Source organism: Colletotrichum graminicola (assembly GCF_000149035.1).
Source record: "Colletotrichum graminicola M1.001 genomic scaffold supercont1.42, whole genome shotgun sequence".
In the NCBI taxonomy this organism is placed as follows: domain Eukaryota; kingdom Fungi; phylum Ascomycota; class Sordariomycetes; order Glomerellales; family Glomerellaceae; genus Colletotrichum; species Colletotrichum graminicola.
Genome location: NW_007361046.1, coordinates 12,380 through 27,007, shown reverse-complemented (window position 1 = coordinate 27,007; position 14,628 = coordinate 12,380). Strand labels below are relative to the sequence as shown.

The 14,628-nt window shown below is 51.0% G+C and overlaps 5 protein-coding genes across 5 annotated transcripts; 2 read left to right on the top strand and 3 right to left on the bottom strand.

The window, feature by feature from the left end:
• Positions 1–157: 157 nt before the first annotated feature.
• On the top strand, positions 158–1,375 carry GLRG_08508 (D-isomer specific 2-hydroxyacid dehydrogenase; the record flags this gene model as incomplete). The annotated part of the gene is made up of 3 exons (XM_008099408.1): positions 158–510; positions 577–714; positions 775–1,375. 3 exons carry the CDS (start codon positions 158–160, stop codon positions 1,373–1,375), a joined length of 1,092 nt encoding a protein of 363 aa, XP_008097599.1.
• Positions 1,376–2,617: 1,242 nt separating this feature from the next.
• On the bottom strand, positions 2,618–3,186 carry GLRG_08507 (uncharacterized protein; the record flags this gene model as incomplete). Its single annotated transcript, XM_008099407.1, has 2 exons — positions 2,618–3,010; positions 3,184–3,186. The coding sequence occupies 2 exons, from the start codon at positions 3,184–3,186 to the stop codon at positions 2,618–2,620; spliced, it is 396 nt and encodes a 131-aa protein (XP_008097598.1).
• Positions 3,187–3,517: 331 nt separating this feature from the next.
• GLRG_08506 (major facilitator superfamily transporter) lies at positions 3,518–5,401 on the bottom strand (the record flags this gene model as incomplete). Its single annotated transcript, XM_008099406.1, has 3 exons — positions 3,518–4,781; positions 4,841–5,128; positions 5,193–5,401. The coding sequence occupies 3 exons, from the start codon at positions 5,399–5,401 to the stop codon at positions 3,518–3,520; spliced, it is 1,761 nt and encodes a 586-aa protein (XP_008097597.1).
• A 3,148-nt stretch (positions 5,402–8,549) lies between these two features.
• Positions 8,550–9,341, bottom strand: GLRG_08505 (uncharacterized protein; the record flags this gene model as incomplete). Its single annotated transcript, XM_008099405.1, has 1 exon — positions 8,550–9,341. One exon carries the CDS (start codon positions 9,339–9,341, stop codon positions 8,550–8,552), a length of 792 nt encoding a protein of 263 aa, XP_008097596.1.
• A 1,111-nt stretch (positions 9,342–10,452) lies between these two features.
• GLRG_08504 (uncharacterized protein) lies at positions 10,453–12,029 on the top strand (the record flags this gene model as incomplete). The annotated part of the gene is made up of 2 exons (XM_008099404.1): positions 10,453–11,227; positions 11,668–12,029. 2 exons carry the CDS (start codon positions 10,453–10,455, stop codon positions 12,027–12,029), a joined length of 1,137 nt encoding a protein of 378 aa, XP_008097595.1.
• Between the last annotated feature and the right edge of the window lie 2,599 nt (positions 12,030–14,628).

Sequence of the window (14,628 nt, the reverse complement as noted above, 5' to 3'; positions counted from 1 at the left end):
TCATTGGACGTCTTCATATCAGAGTCCTCGGGCGGAACACATATTAAACAATAGAGCACACTCGGCCGAGCCAACTCGGCGGATAGCGCCCGCCATTGCATTTCATACACCGTTCATCGACGCGAGCACGCGTCACTCTCTGGAATCAAAACTCGCAATGGGTGATCTTCTGGACCGGCCGAGCCCGCTGGCTCAAGACGTGCTTTTGTTAGTTCTCGCGGCGCCGGAGAACACGGCTTGGAAACGCCGGGTCTTGGAGCGCTTCCCCGGTCTCGAGATTCGTTGGGTGAACAGCAGCAAGCCCGGCGGCGGCTACATCGTGCCGGACGAAGTCCCGGACGAGATTTGGGATGGCGTGACGATCTTCTTCTCGTACATACCTGCGTCAGCGCAGCGCATGTCGAAGGTCCGCTTCGTGCAGGCGTCATCTGCTGGGGTCGACCTGTGGGTGGGCCATGAACTCTACAAAAACCCAAATGTCTCATTTTGCACGACGAATGGATGCCAATCGTGAGTGAAAATGACTGGTTCTGCAACATGTGAACCTAAGAAGCCCTGCTGAAAGTGATATCATAGACCACAAATTGCTGAATGGGTCATTGGCACCTGGCTGTCCAGCCAGCATCACTTCCAGCGATATGCTGATAACATGAAGGAAGGTTTCTGGGAAGGGGCAGAGGCTGTGGATATTGAAGACTCGGTCGGTCTCCGGATGTAAGTCATGTATCAAATTCCGGCCGTCAGTGCCTTCCACTGACCTTGAGCGATGAACAGGGGCATATTGGGCTATGGTGCGATTGGCCGTCAGTGTGGCAAGATCGCGCAGGCAATAGGGATGGAGGTCTATGCGTACACGAGAAGCGACCGGTCGACGCCCGAGTCCCGCAGGGACGACAGCTACTGCATCCCCGGCACCGGAGACCCGGAAGGGCTCATCCCGGCCAAGTGGTTCCACGGCTCGTCCAAAGAGTCCCTCAACAACTTCCTGAGCCAGGGCTTCGACATCCTGGTCCTGTGCCTGCCGCTAACAAGAGAGACCAAGGGTTTCTTTGGCAAAGAGCAGTTCGACATCTTGTCCAAGCGCAAGACGTTCGTCTCGAATATTGCCCGCGGTGGGTTGGTCCAGAACGACGCCTTTGTTGAGGCCCTCGAAACAGGGAAGATCCGGGCCGCCGCGGTAGACGTGACGGACCCGGAACCGCTCCCGAAAGACCACCCACTGTGGAAGGCTCCGAATGTCTTCATCACACCCCATGTCAGCTGGAGGACCAAGGGGCATTTCGAGCGAGTCTTGGGTCTGTTAGAGGCGAATTTGGAACGGTTGCACAGTGGGAAGCCTCTTATCAATGTTGTTAACAGGGACTTGCACTATTAATGCTCCCCTGTAGGAGGGGCGCCAGCGTCAGAAGACAACTCTGTGCACACTTCGTTGAATGTTTACTATCCGAAATGCAACTGACCGTCCTTCTAGACTCAGTATCGTTGCTTCTTGAAAACTGATGACTTGATGCTGTAGTGCCGAGGGCAATATCTGACTACCCCGACGACCGAACCGTAGCGGCCTCTGCTAGGGTTGCCCCTAACCTCGTTCCAGCACCCCCCTCTCAAGATACTATCACTCACTATTCATGGGCCTTGAAGTTTATCCACCCCACGGAAGAGAGAGAAAACAGCTCATCCGAGGCTTGATTAGTTTGAGTAGAGTAGTCTTGAGATCGAACTCCTTGAGGGTCAAGTCCTCGAGGAGATTGAGTATATACCCGTTTGGTATGTAAGTGTGCACGTGCTCGTGGTATCCTGACCGTCGATTCAGTGTGAGGCTCGTGATACCATTCGTATTCAACCCAGCGTATCCAGCCCAGGATATCCAACCTACATATCTAGCCCATGCATCCAGCCATTACGTATTTTATCCCATCTTGAAGATTATATAACCTTGAGAGAACTACAGTATGTACCACGTACTCTATGGCTTTCCTTATTACTTGCTAGTAGATAAAGGTTACTTGAGGGGTAGCGCCTGCCTTGAAGAAAGTAATGCTAGCTCTGTTTTGCTTTGCTTTTGATGGGGAAATCGCTAGCAAAGCAAAAACAAGCTACAGGAATGCATTCGATATCTCTTTTTAGAATCTTGGGGATTATGACGAGCCATTCTCGTCTTGTGGCTGGCCTTTGATACGAGCACAGTCGAATGCAATTGGCTGAGGAGCACCTGGCCTCCCCAAATAGGTAATTTCAACGCCATACATGTATGGCATCTCGCGACAGGTTGATTTCGCAATGATATTACCCCCCTCCTCAACTCTTGCTGCGCCTAAACGTGGACAGACCCGGTATTGCCGATATCATTTGTCCTAGCCGTAGAGCTCAAGAAATCCGCCTTCTGGGCACTCCGTTACCGTACGTAGCTCCTAGACTCGGAACGCCCCGAGCCCAGTACTCCACAACGGCTCTTCATCTGATCCATCTCGGATGGCGGATCTCACCCAACACCGCATCCGACTCCTGACACAAGCTCATAAAAGCAAACGTGGTTGCTGCTGCTGCTATTGCCGCTCTCCTTTAAGATGCTCTCGCCAGGGCCGCTTCAACCGGATCTCGGCCTTGCCTTTATTTCTCAACTCGAGACTGTAAAGCACAGGTCCCAAGCGAGGACAATAATAACAAACACTTCCCCCGTTCGCGCGACCAAAACCAAGTACACAGTCCGGTAGCAAGAGAAGAAAAAGTGGCCGCCGCCACCGCTGCCACCGCCCCCGACGGCATACAAGACCTCCCCGAGATCTACTGCCTTGTCTGGGTCGCCCGCAACCCCGCCGGGCTCACGCTTCTTCGCTGAGGACTCCTGAATGACGTACCACGGCGCCCTGATCCACATCCCGTTCCCCTTCCTCGAAGGCCACCACAGGCACCGGAACGGCGCGTACAGGGACTTCAAGGTCCATGCAACCGAAAGTACCCTGTCTACTGGGGCACGGCGTTGAGGGTTAATGGTACTGCAGCCTCCGCACTGTCAAGAAAGGCGTCCTCGTCAACGACCTAGGCTGATGCAAGGCCACGAGCCTACTGTTCCAATATTTTGAGGGTTATCAATTTAGAGGTGACGGACAGCAAGATCGTGCAAGCGAACTAGTGGTTAAGGGTTCCCCCCGAGGATAGCTTGTCTCTTGATAATCCGATTACCATCTCAGAGGAGAGAGTCTGGACGAAAGTCCTTCATAAAGAAAACTATAGATGCGTGTCAGGAAGTTGACAACTCGGCAGACCGGTCCCAAGACAAGGCGTTGAATGGACTGCAAGGACGTGAGCGAGAAATGTATTCCCGAGGGGGACATAAACTAGTAAAGAGCGTACTTTTATATACATAATCCATCGTCCACCATGACCGTCGTCTATATTCCTCGTAAATTAAAGTATATATGAAGTAGGTCCTTAGACGCTAGAAATGGAAGAAAAACTCGCTTTTATTTCATGGAGTCGGGACTCCAAAGGGGGTATTATCGCCAGCTTCCAATCTTTAAACAACATTTCCGCGCACCTGCTTTATCTTCTTGACGTTGATGTCGCGCCACATGGCGACGGAGCCCAACGCACCAACCAAGAGAGTTACACTAGTGATGAGCATGATGCGCTGCGAGTCACCGTAGGCTTTCTGAATGCCAATGCGCTCGGGAGTTCCGACGGCGTATGAAAGCTGGCTGTAGATGTCGTTGTATATGGTGTCGACCGGAGTGCCGGGGGGAGTGTACTTGACTATGTTCTTCCTGAACGTGCCGGTCCAGATGGCGGTAGCAACGGTGTAACCGACGGTCGAACCGATACTGCCGAAGAGATCAAGGATAGCCATGATGACAGCAACGTGCTGGTGGTCGGAGGGCGACAGCATGGCCATCTCACCACAGATGACGAGGGGGCCACCGGCAAAAGCGACAAAGATCTGGGTCATGACAATGTATCCAATGGACTGGTCTGGTTGGCGGAAGTGGATCATGAGACCGACGCCGAGCATCATCAGAGGAATGAGGAAGTACAGAGCGAAGGGCTTGAAGCGTCCCGTCTTGTAGATCAGAGTAGAGATGATGACCGAGAAAAAGCAGGAGCCGGTGCGGTAAATGTTGCTGATGTAGGTGGCCTGCGAGACAGTCGTGTCCCAGACAACCATGAGCATCGAGGTGAAGAAGGAGCCCCAGACAGCCGAGTTGAAGAAAACAAAGACGAACATCAGGCCGCCAAAGAATACGGTTCTGTCCATAAGGAGTGAGAAGGGGATGAAGGTGACAGGTGCCAAAAACCTCTCGTAGAGGACGAATCCGATAATCAAGCAGAAGCCAACTACGATGAAGGCAATGATGAGGGGGGAATTCCATCCATCGGACTGGTACGAGTAGATGTTGAACGGCAAGAGGAACAGGGACATGCCGGTGGCGAGGATCAGAATACCGAGAGCGTCGATGTCAATGAGGAACTTCAGAACCTTGCTTGCAGAGATGTTCTTGATCGATCCACGGTCTTCAATGAGACCCATCTTCTTCGCCTTGTGTTGATTCCAAAGGAAAAGAAGAACAAGGGGACCGACAACGGCGGGGGCAATGATTGCCCACATGCCCAAGCCCCAGCGCCATCCCATGCCTCCGCTGCTAAGAATGCTATCGGTAATGGGGCCGGCCGCCCAGGTGGTAAAGATGTAGGGGGTGGTTGCGAAGGAGAGCATGAGAGCTCTGCTCTTGAGGGTCGAGGTGTCGGCAATGAAGATAGTGATGCAGTAGCTGATACCCTGGGATCTATAGAAGCATGTTAAAGGCCGTGTCTCTGGTGAACGGTGCTGCCTGACAGGACTTACCCAACAGAGTAGAAAACTTGAGCAGCGGCGTAGGTCTCAACGTTCTTGCAGGCAGCCATCATGATGAATCCGAGGACCCAGCAAAGCAGCATCAAACCCATGCCCTGAGGACGACCCCAGGTATCGAGAATCTTGGCCAGCGGCAACTTGATGAGACCAGCGATGAGGGTGGACATGACGCTAGTCGTCGCTGTCAGCGATTGCAAGGCGAAGGTGCTGGTGACGAAGGGCGACAAGACACGCATCGAGACTTCCTGAATGGAAGTGACGACATAGAACAGCCAGATGCTGTCGATATTATTAGGCCTCCTTGTCAAACATTAATATGGCAGTGACTTCTGGAAAATCTTACAGGACATAAGCTGCAATCAGATCGCGCTTGGTCCAGACAGAGGTCATGGCCTCGACCTTGGCGACACCGGCCTGGACATCCTTTCCGATGGGTTCGTCATCGCTTGACCTCTCATCGGGGTGCTCGCCCGTCTTTTCGTTGAAGGCAGCCGGCGTCGCGGGGTCAGGAGTGACATGCTCCTCCGGAGCTTTCTTGGAGAAGACGCCCATGGTGTTCAAAGGGGCTCGTCCTTCGTGTGCTCGGGGACGTCAAAGCAACAGAGCAGTGATCAAGCTTTTTGCTGTCGATGGGAGCAATAGGACCAGGGGACGCGAGAGAGAGAGTTTGGGTGGGCAGGAGCAGCCTCTATGTATTCAGGACAAAGTCCAGGGGGGCATCTCGTCTGCCAACATGCTTGGGATCCATGCAAGCACCGTCGGCTCGGCGATGTGAAAGTGATGGAGGGTCGACAAGGTGCCACCACTACTAGGTAGTCTAGGGACGGCTCTCGCTCTCCACTATCACGCAGCAGTGGCACCAGCTCGTTCGTGTACAATGCCCCGCTGCGGGTGTCCACCATAAGCTATGGAGGGGGTGGGCCAAGACCCACTGGGACTCAAGGGTCAGTGGCGGCCGAAGTAGACTTTGTCCGTGTTGGAGGGATTAAAAAGTCAAGCCAGACCTCATGGATGCCGCAGGGAAGAAATCGGACAAGCCCGGCGAAGCTAGCGTTGGGGGTTCGATAGGCGCGCAGATTCACGGATTGTGGGCGATAAGAAACAAGCGGAGTTGGCCCGGATTGTTGGTTGGCTCGAACGATGTGGGAGGGAGAGGGGGAGGTATTCGTTGGAACAACCGGAGAAGGGGGTTCTTCGGTCGATGAAGCGACAACGAGCTGCCGTAGGTAATGAAAGGACAGGGTTAGACTAGGCACGCCTGATTCAAGTCGTGCAGGTGTGCATCATTGTCATGTGTGGCAGCTCGTGAGCGGATGTGCCAGAAGACGTTGTGGCTGCAGGTTGGTTGCCACTTTTGACTCGAAGGCGGGTCGCATGGCAAGGCGGCATTGCTATCGTCGCATCGGCGCAGGCAGCACATGTTTAAATCTGGGCGGGAATCGGCTCGCCCCATAGCTGGTTGAGAGCCGAGTTCTGGCCGCCATCCATGGCGGTTAGGTAGTGGGCTGGTTGAAGCATGGCAAGACGCTCGGGCCGATGGTCTTTATTCCTTGAGGGATCGTCGACCTGCGGATGTAGTACATGATACCCAATAGTGTATACATACATACTATGTAGGTTCGACGCTCTGGTACAGATGCAGTGGTGGCGTTTGCTGCTCGGTGGTAGCTAGAATCGAGACATGTCGCTGGTCTGTTACGCTCGAGTCTCGGGTCAGCGACTGTTGGATCTGGCGGTTGGACGATGTCGATGTCCGGTGTGCCAAGGGACGTAAGCAGCAAGCAAGAGGCAGAGGAGAGGTGGCAAAAGAAAAAGGTTGACTTGATTGATCGTGTTCAGGGTCAGTACACATGAAGACGACTGGGGGGACTTTGGGGACGGAGACGGGGGGCGGGGATGTTGCCTCTCCCGCGCTTTCCCTTTTTGGCAGCTCGCCGTCCCTGCCTGCGCCATAAGCCAGGCTACAAAGCACGGAGAAGGTAGGAACGTTGAGGACATTGACCGAACCGAGAAGGAGCGAGCAAGATGCCGTGAGCAGGCAGGAACGCGCACCGCACGGAGAGAGGACCCACTCATGCAGGGATAAGCTGCTCATCAGGCAGCCCGTTCGTTGGCCGATTTCCCTTAGCGTCATTTTAAGCGGTGGAGCCGATACAAAATGGCGCCGGAGCAGATTTTTTATCTGATGTGGGCCCGCTTTTCCCAATCTTATCAGATCATCTGACAACAGGCACAGAGAAGCATCCGCCATTTCCATTTCTCAACACAGTAGCCGACCCCCCTTCTCCCGAGTCACGTTCCATCACCCGTTTGTTCCTCGGCACGCACAATCGGCCGAGCATTGTTTCCGCTTCCATCCATCCATCCATCCATCCATCCATGCATTCCCACATCTTCTGGCCTACCCACAACTCCGTACGGATACCAACACCCAAGTCCCGACCCAGAGAAAATGATGCCAACTCTTAGCAATTGACCCTTGGCTCTTGGCATCCGCTTTCTTCCTGCATCGAATCCCGTGTATCCGAGCCTTCGTGGGTAAAGTGTCGACCTGCAGAGGAGGCCAAGGCAGCCATGGCTGACAACTCGGAGTCTTACTGTGTCCCTCGTTCACAACTATCAACCATCACAGATGCCAGGCCTGTTTGCAAAATGTCATACACTTGCTTGTTTAGCTGTCACTATATGCCTCTTTTTCCTTGGCTTGTTCCGGACCTTGTCATGGCCCGCCCGATGCCTTCCGACCGATTGCAGCCCAGCCGCTTATGCTGCAAAAACCAATTTTTACCTCACATCATTACCACGGTTGGGGAATAGCTCCGGCCTTCGGCCTCTCAAGCTTACGGACTCTTCTCGTAAACGCCCCGCAGGTGCCGCTGCTGTGTCACCCAGAACTCTCGTCGAGCGGTTTAACCCTGCATCCCTGCCGTCGACGGCTGGCAGCAAATCCCACGAAGGAAGTCTTGTCTACACTAGTCTTGGTACGCCGTTTTTGTTTGGGCCTAAGGCACCAAGGCTGAGGATTAAGGGCCCTGCGGCATACAAGGGCATTTCTTACACCCACATATTTTAGCAGAAAATCCTAGACTAGACAAGCAAGCCACGCAGTGCAAGATGCTTTCACAGCAGGTGGATAACCAGGCCCTTGACCAGATGGCCTTCCTACCAGGTGTCGTCATCTCAGAACATCAGTGGAGGTTGACTGCCACGACGTGTAAGGACAGCAAAATGGTAAGGATAGGATTATTGCAAATAAGACGATTGTCTTATTACATTTGTGGACATGACACCGAGAAACAGCTTCGAAGGGAGATTTGTATCGCACATCAAACGAAAAGATCACGGATACACATATTTTGCACAGAGCTCTGGCAAGTATGAACTGGTCAACACGGTAGCATCACCATGGTTCTAGGTGGCTCCTTGCCACTCTCATCATTCTGCTGGTGTCCCTACAGAATGTTGGCTTTTGTCTCGGGCCAAGTGTCTAGGCCGGCACTGTATCGGACAACTGGGCCGTCTATCCACAACTAATTAATCTCTATCGAGAAGCACCAACAGGCCATGTCATACCTTTCGTTTTGACGCTCCGGTTATAGAATAAATGAAGCTAATCCGAAAGTCATCAATAAGATGGTGACTTGTCCAAAGGCCAGGGGTATAACGGATTGGGAATTGGCGGTCGCCACAGTACTTGGAGCTACGAGTGTTTGTTATTAGCGTCGTTTAATCTTACACTGATTATGGAATTAGGGGTGATGTGCTCACATATACTGGCTCGGGCATTTGGTCCGCCGTTTGAGCCTGAGCCTGGGCCTGCGCTGGAGCCAGAGCCTGCGCCTGCGCTGGAGCCAGAGCCGGAGCCGGAGCTAGAGCCGGAGCCGGATTCAATGGGGTTGGAGCTAGAGCCGGAGCCGGATCCGATAGAGCCGGAACTAGACCCGGAGCCCAGGTCAGAGCTAAAGCCAGGGCTAGACCCAGATCCAGAGCCGCTAGTAGAAACGTTAATAGGGCTACCCTGGGGCTCAGTAATAGGGCGAGTAATAGTAGCAGTAATAGGCGTTGGCCCACAGGTGTTGCAGACCTGGATGTCCCTGGTGAAGCCGAGTGGCAGGTCGGCAGAGAGAGAGAGGAGGGTTGGCACTGTAGGTATTCCCTTGTACGTTTCAGTGCACTCGTATGTCTGCCGGGTAATACCAGTGGGGCAGAAGGCGTCATGCTCAGTAGTAAACTTAACAATCTGCGTATACGTGTTACAGCCGCAGCGATGGCACTCTGGGGCCTCAATCTGAACGCGGATAGGCCCACCAGTGACAGCGGGCAACTGGATAGTTGGGACCGGCGTGCAGCCGGCGCAGGTGGGGACCACGCCGCCAGTGGCGGTGACACGCTGGGTGACAGTAGCAGTTCGTATGGCAAGGACAATCTGCTGAGCGGCTGCAGCAGGGTTCAGAGCCAGAACAGCCGCCAGTGGAAACTTGGCTTGTCGCATTGTGACGTGGTTGTCGCCGACAGCGACTGCAAGGTGGTTATTGTGCAGCGCAAAACAAAAGTTCCGAGTGAGGGTTTTGTTTAGAAGCGAGCGTGTTCAAACGAGTGGACGGTGCCCAATAGGCTCACGAGCTTGAGTAGGTGATAGATTAATGCTGAGCACTGTAGGAGGCTGTCGACTTTCGTCTTCAACAGGAACAGACCGGTGTTAAGTAGTACAACAATATCAACAACAGTAACAGCAAAAACAATAACAGCAATGATAAAAATATGTCGAGATTCGCTACGGCTGAGAAGACTAATAACCACAACTCTTGTTAGTGTAATTGAAATCTTGAAACTCATTGATAGGCAAGATGAAAGAAATTGACAGGCAAGATAAAAGTGATAACGAGAAGCCATCAGGCGCGTAAGGAAGCCCTTATGATTGGCCGAGACATAAGCGCTGGCACTTTGAGAGGGAGTGTTCTCGGGTACGCTTTGATTAGAATCAGCTGTCGACTCCGCTCGAACTGTCAGGTCTCTGTGCCGTCATTCCAAAGTTCATTTCAGGCGGTTCGAATGGTTCCTAAACTATGTATAGCTTAGAGTTTGCCCCTTGGGTTCTTGTGGCCTCAATTACGAAAATGTTGTGAAGCTGGAATAGCTTTATGTGGCTAGTACTAGTTAGTACTACTATATATGTAGCGTACTACCTGCACAGACTATGTAAGAAGGGTATTTCTACTGCTTCTCTAGCTTATAAGTAGATTCTTAATAGGACAACTACTTTACTCTTAAATAACCAGACGCTGCAGTTCATCACAGAAAACGACTGGTTGTGTAACTGTTTCTCTCCCTTGCATTCACTCGATTCATCTTCCATTGCACGTCTACAAGAAGAACGATGTATGTATTCATGCCATGTGATATAGCTTCCTAGCAAACTCGTGTGGTATCTGCGTGACGTTTGTATTTATACCCCATCCAAGCATCGCCTTTTGGGCTATCATGAGCCAAGACGTCATCCACGCCCGTCCGAATCCACCGACTTATGTAGTCACCCGATCCTTTGCTTTTTCCTGTCTTCATCCTCTTCCTCCGGCCCCTGCGTCTATACAATTGTTAAAACAATGGCCAAACGACATGCTCTATTATTCCTCCTCAGTCTCATTTCCCGAACCGGCGATGCAGCTACCTTTGGCCCGGCCGAGCTTGCCAGGGCCCTGCCTGAGACGTATTGCTTCACGTACCTGTCAACTTTCCTCGAGCTGGCTTCCCTCCCGACCGCCGCCATTCCTCCTGGCGCCACTGTGACTGTCATCGGGGGAAGTACTGTCACCATCCCGAGCGTCATTGGGGGAACCACCGTCGACGTCCCAGGCCCCGGAGCCACAACCACCGTCTCAGGCGCCGGAACCACCGTCACTGTCACTGGCGCCGAAACTACCGTCAGGCCTTCTCCCTCCGCTTCAGCCAGAGCCGTCTCCGTTCCCATCATTTTCTTCGTCAACGCCGCACCCGCAACCAACCGAGGCCCTCAGAAGCAAGGCCTCCAGAAACGAGACTACGGCGGCTTCCTAAACAATGAAGTCGCCAACAACCGCGGCAGTTGCGACTTTGCCTCCAACTTCACCATCTCCGCTCTAGGCCAGCTCCTCGAAGCTGGCAACCCCGTCTTCTACATCCCAGGCGAGACCTTTAAGGAAATGCGTAGCGCCGGTGTCCCACCCCCTAACGCTATTACTGGCACCTTTGACAACAACAATGGTGTCCTCCGCATTGTCAACCCGGAACTCCCTAATGGCGAGGCAAACTTCTGCCAGGTTTTGACCGGCCAGGTCTACCTCACCTTCAACTCCACAGGGCCACCTGGCTGCCAGCCTGTCCTCCTTTACGCCTATAATTGTAAGTTCTGTACCTAATATCCACTTCGGGCACAGATGATCCCAAGTGACTCACAAGATAAAATTGCTGATATGGTAAACAAAAACAGCTAATCTGCGTATCAACGGCCAACTTGTTGGCGTCTCGCTTCCCACGGGGTCATTCCCTTCGCCCTCTTCTTCGTCTGTTGCGCTTACTGCGTCTACTTCTTCAACGTCTAATTCGTTTACCACCATCACGTCTGGCGCTTCTACGGCACCCAGTTCTGCTACGGCATCCCTCACTTCTACTAGTGTGTTGTCGGGCTTTTCTATCAGCTCTGCTTCTAGTTCTTCCACGCGTAGCTCTTCCACCAGTTCCACCTCTGGCATTTCTACGGATTCCACTTCTGCTACGACATCTGCCGCTTTTACAAGCACACCGTCCGACTCTATCAGCTCTGCTTCTGATTCTTCCACAAGTGTTTCGCTTGACTCCTCCACTGCCACCTCCTCTCAGTCTTCCGGGCGACATCCGCATCCTCAACAGATACATCTACATCTACATCCTCAACAGAGGAATCTACATCTACCTCCTCAATAGCGGCATCTTCATCAACAGAAACATCTACCTCAACAGAGGCGTCTACATCAACACAGGCATCTACATCAACAGAGGCATCTACATCAACACAGACATCTTCATCCACATCCTCAGTAGAGACATCTTCATCAATATCCTCAACAGAAACATCCACATCATCTGCTACGCCTACAACGACGAGTGTTGTCGTGTGCTAATACGCCAAATAGCTTTACTTTATCAAATGGACGCCAGGTTTTGAAATATTGTGGGCAATTGAGATATGGAACTTATGATTTGGGAAGTTTTAACTACTTTTAGTAATCCATTTTAGCATGCGGTGAGACTTGTATAACAAATCATCCATCCTTTGTTGCATTTACCATAGCGCGATTTTGAACGAGAAGACTTGCCTGCTATTGCGGAGAGGGACCCATTACGGACTATGGCCCTTGAACCATATGTTGACTCGTTTGTCCTCGATAACACGATTCCTACATAGCACGAGTCCTTAATAACATGATCTGACCTCGTGGTTAACCTTGGAGGGCACCTGCTCCCAGAAGGAAGAAAGGGTGGCGGCCGGCGGATTTTACGGGCGGCAAGGGAAGCAACAGACGGAACAAAAGAGAAACATAGGGGAATCAGGCCATTGCCAGTGGTATTATGTGCCTGCCATCAAGGTCGTTGAAGAGTTTGTCTGTGATTTCTCCGACGAAGTTCAGCTTTCACGCCTATACCCACCGATCCTCCGGGAACAGGACACCAGTGGTGTATGCGAAATTGAATACGGTTCATGTGGAATGAAGATCCTTCATGCTCGTTGGCGCCGACCTAGGGGGGGTATCGAAGCCGAGAACATTGAGACAGACTAACGTAATCAAACATCACAAGGGCCCTCCGTATTTGCGACATCGGCCCACCATATGGAATTTCGTGAGATTAACCCTACATCTAAGTGACCTGATAATGACTGACTGATATAACTTCCCTTTTCAATGAAAAAAAAAAAAAGAAATTCACATTTGTTCAAATTCTTTACGAAGTAATATCGTTTTATATTTATATTTACTGGAACGTTGGATGCTACAGGAGCGGACAACACTGACAAGGGAACGGTGACTGAAGGAGTACTAACAGTGATGCGAAGGCATAGGCTGTATTATTCGACAGACACTATATTTAATGAGGATTCATTACTGTGAGTTCGTGTTTCCCTGTGCGAGTCCAAATCTCTGTCATCAAGTTTGCTGATATGGTGACGGGATTAGCACAATATTAAGCAATGTGAGTTTCAAGTTGGCTCGGAAAATACCTTCGGGTATAATAGAGACATTTACAGGCTTGCTCCATATGCATCTCCTGTGAGCATTGATTGCGATAGTAAATTCAGATTTCGTGTTCCGAGCAAGCTGTTGATCAGTACCTAGTTGTTTTGTCGATGAGCAGAGACTGTTGCAAACAGTGCAAATCTAGCGTTAGGAGCTGAAAGGGCATATTTACAGTCATGAGAGCGCCAATACCGTATTATGAAGCCACTTGGCATTGTCTTGCATATACCAGAGACCTAAAAAATATGTAAGGTTCCGGAATATCACAACATCATGCCATTCCGGCAGTCATTGAAGTCGTCTGAAGCGTAAGCCAATATCCATTTGAATTGAATCATAGAATGTGGGTCTTATTCTGCGCCCTTGCTCATTCTTAGCCCTCTTTCCGTAGGAGGCCAAACTCAAGCGTTTATAATACGATTTTAGTGTTTGTTGATGACAGCGCTGGCTCGTTACGAACTTGGGAGCCTCGCGATCCCTTACATCACCGACGCACTCAAGTGCCTTCTTGTCTTCATCATGCCAGCGGGTAATAACCGCAACAGGTTTCAAAGTGTAGACTAAGACCTAGGAAAGAAGCATTGCGTTGTGCGCGCATTTTAACCAACGTTTACTACACCAGGCTAAAGTCGCAAGATGAGAGGTCCAAAGCCGATTTAGACGGGTGGTGATGTCATCCCGACATGATCATCACTAACTCCTTTCCCCACGCCGATTGACTTTGGCAAGACTCGGGACGGCTACGTCATGCAGGCCCGTTCTAGAACTCCATGTGTAGGTAGATGACTCTATTTCAACACAACGAGTGTTTGTGCGGCGATCCCACCGCCCGACACTACATTATTACTGCGCATGCTATCGATAAACACAGGCCCCGTCACGCGCCATTCACGACCCAAGCACAATCACGTTACTCGCTGACGTAAGTCAAAGCACCCACTTTCCGATCACCCCCACATTGCAATCATGTATATCCACCCCTAGCCACCACTAACCACCTTATATATATTATTACTACTTTTATAGTCTATATCTAAATAACTTTATTTTTTTATAATATGTTCTTTATTACCCTATAGTTAAATATACTAAATCTGATATTGCCTAGGCAGCAGATACTGTTACTGCTAGCAGCAGTATACGCTAAGCATCTAAGACCTATGGTATCCCTTTTACCACCCTCTAGAACTGTCTATCTAGTACCTAAAAGAGGTTAGCTACCTTTAAAGACCTCTAGCGACTATTAGCCACCTAGGAGGCTAATCTAGCCCTTTAGGTGACTGCCTAGGCTGACCTTAGGCTGCCACTAACCTATTAACAACTAAAGGACTTTATCTATTATATCCTCTAAGCAATAGGGGATACCTAGCCTCTAGGCAAGAGGTAGGTAGATAGCTTTATTAGAAGAAACCTATCTATTAAGGTCTAGAGAAGTTAATCTATTAATTTAAGGTGTGTTAATAAGGTATCTACTAAGGTTATTAAGGACTAGTTTAAATATCTTGTTATACCTTATATCTAAGGTATCTA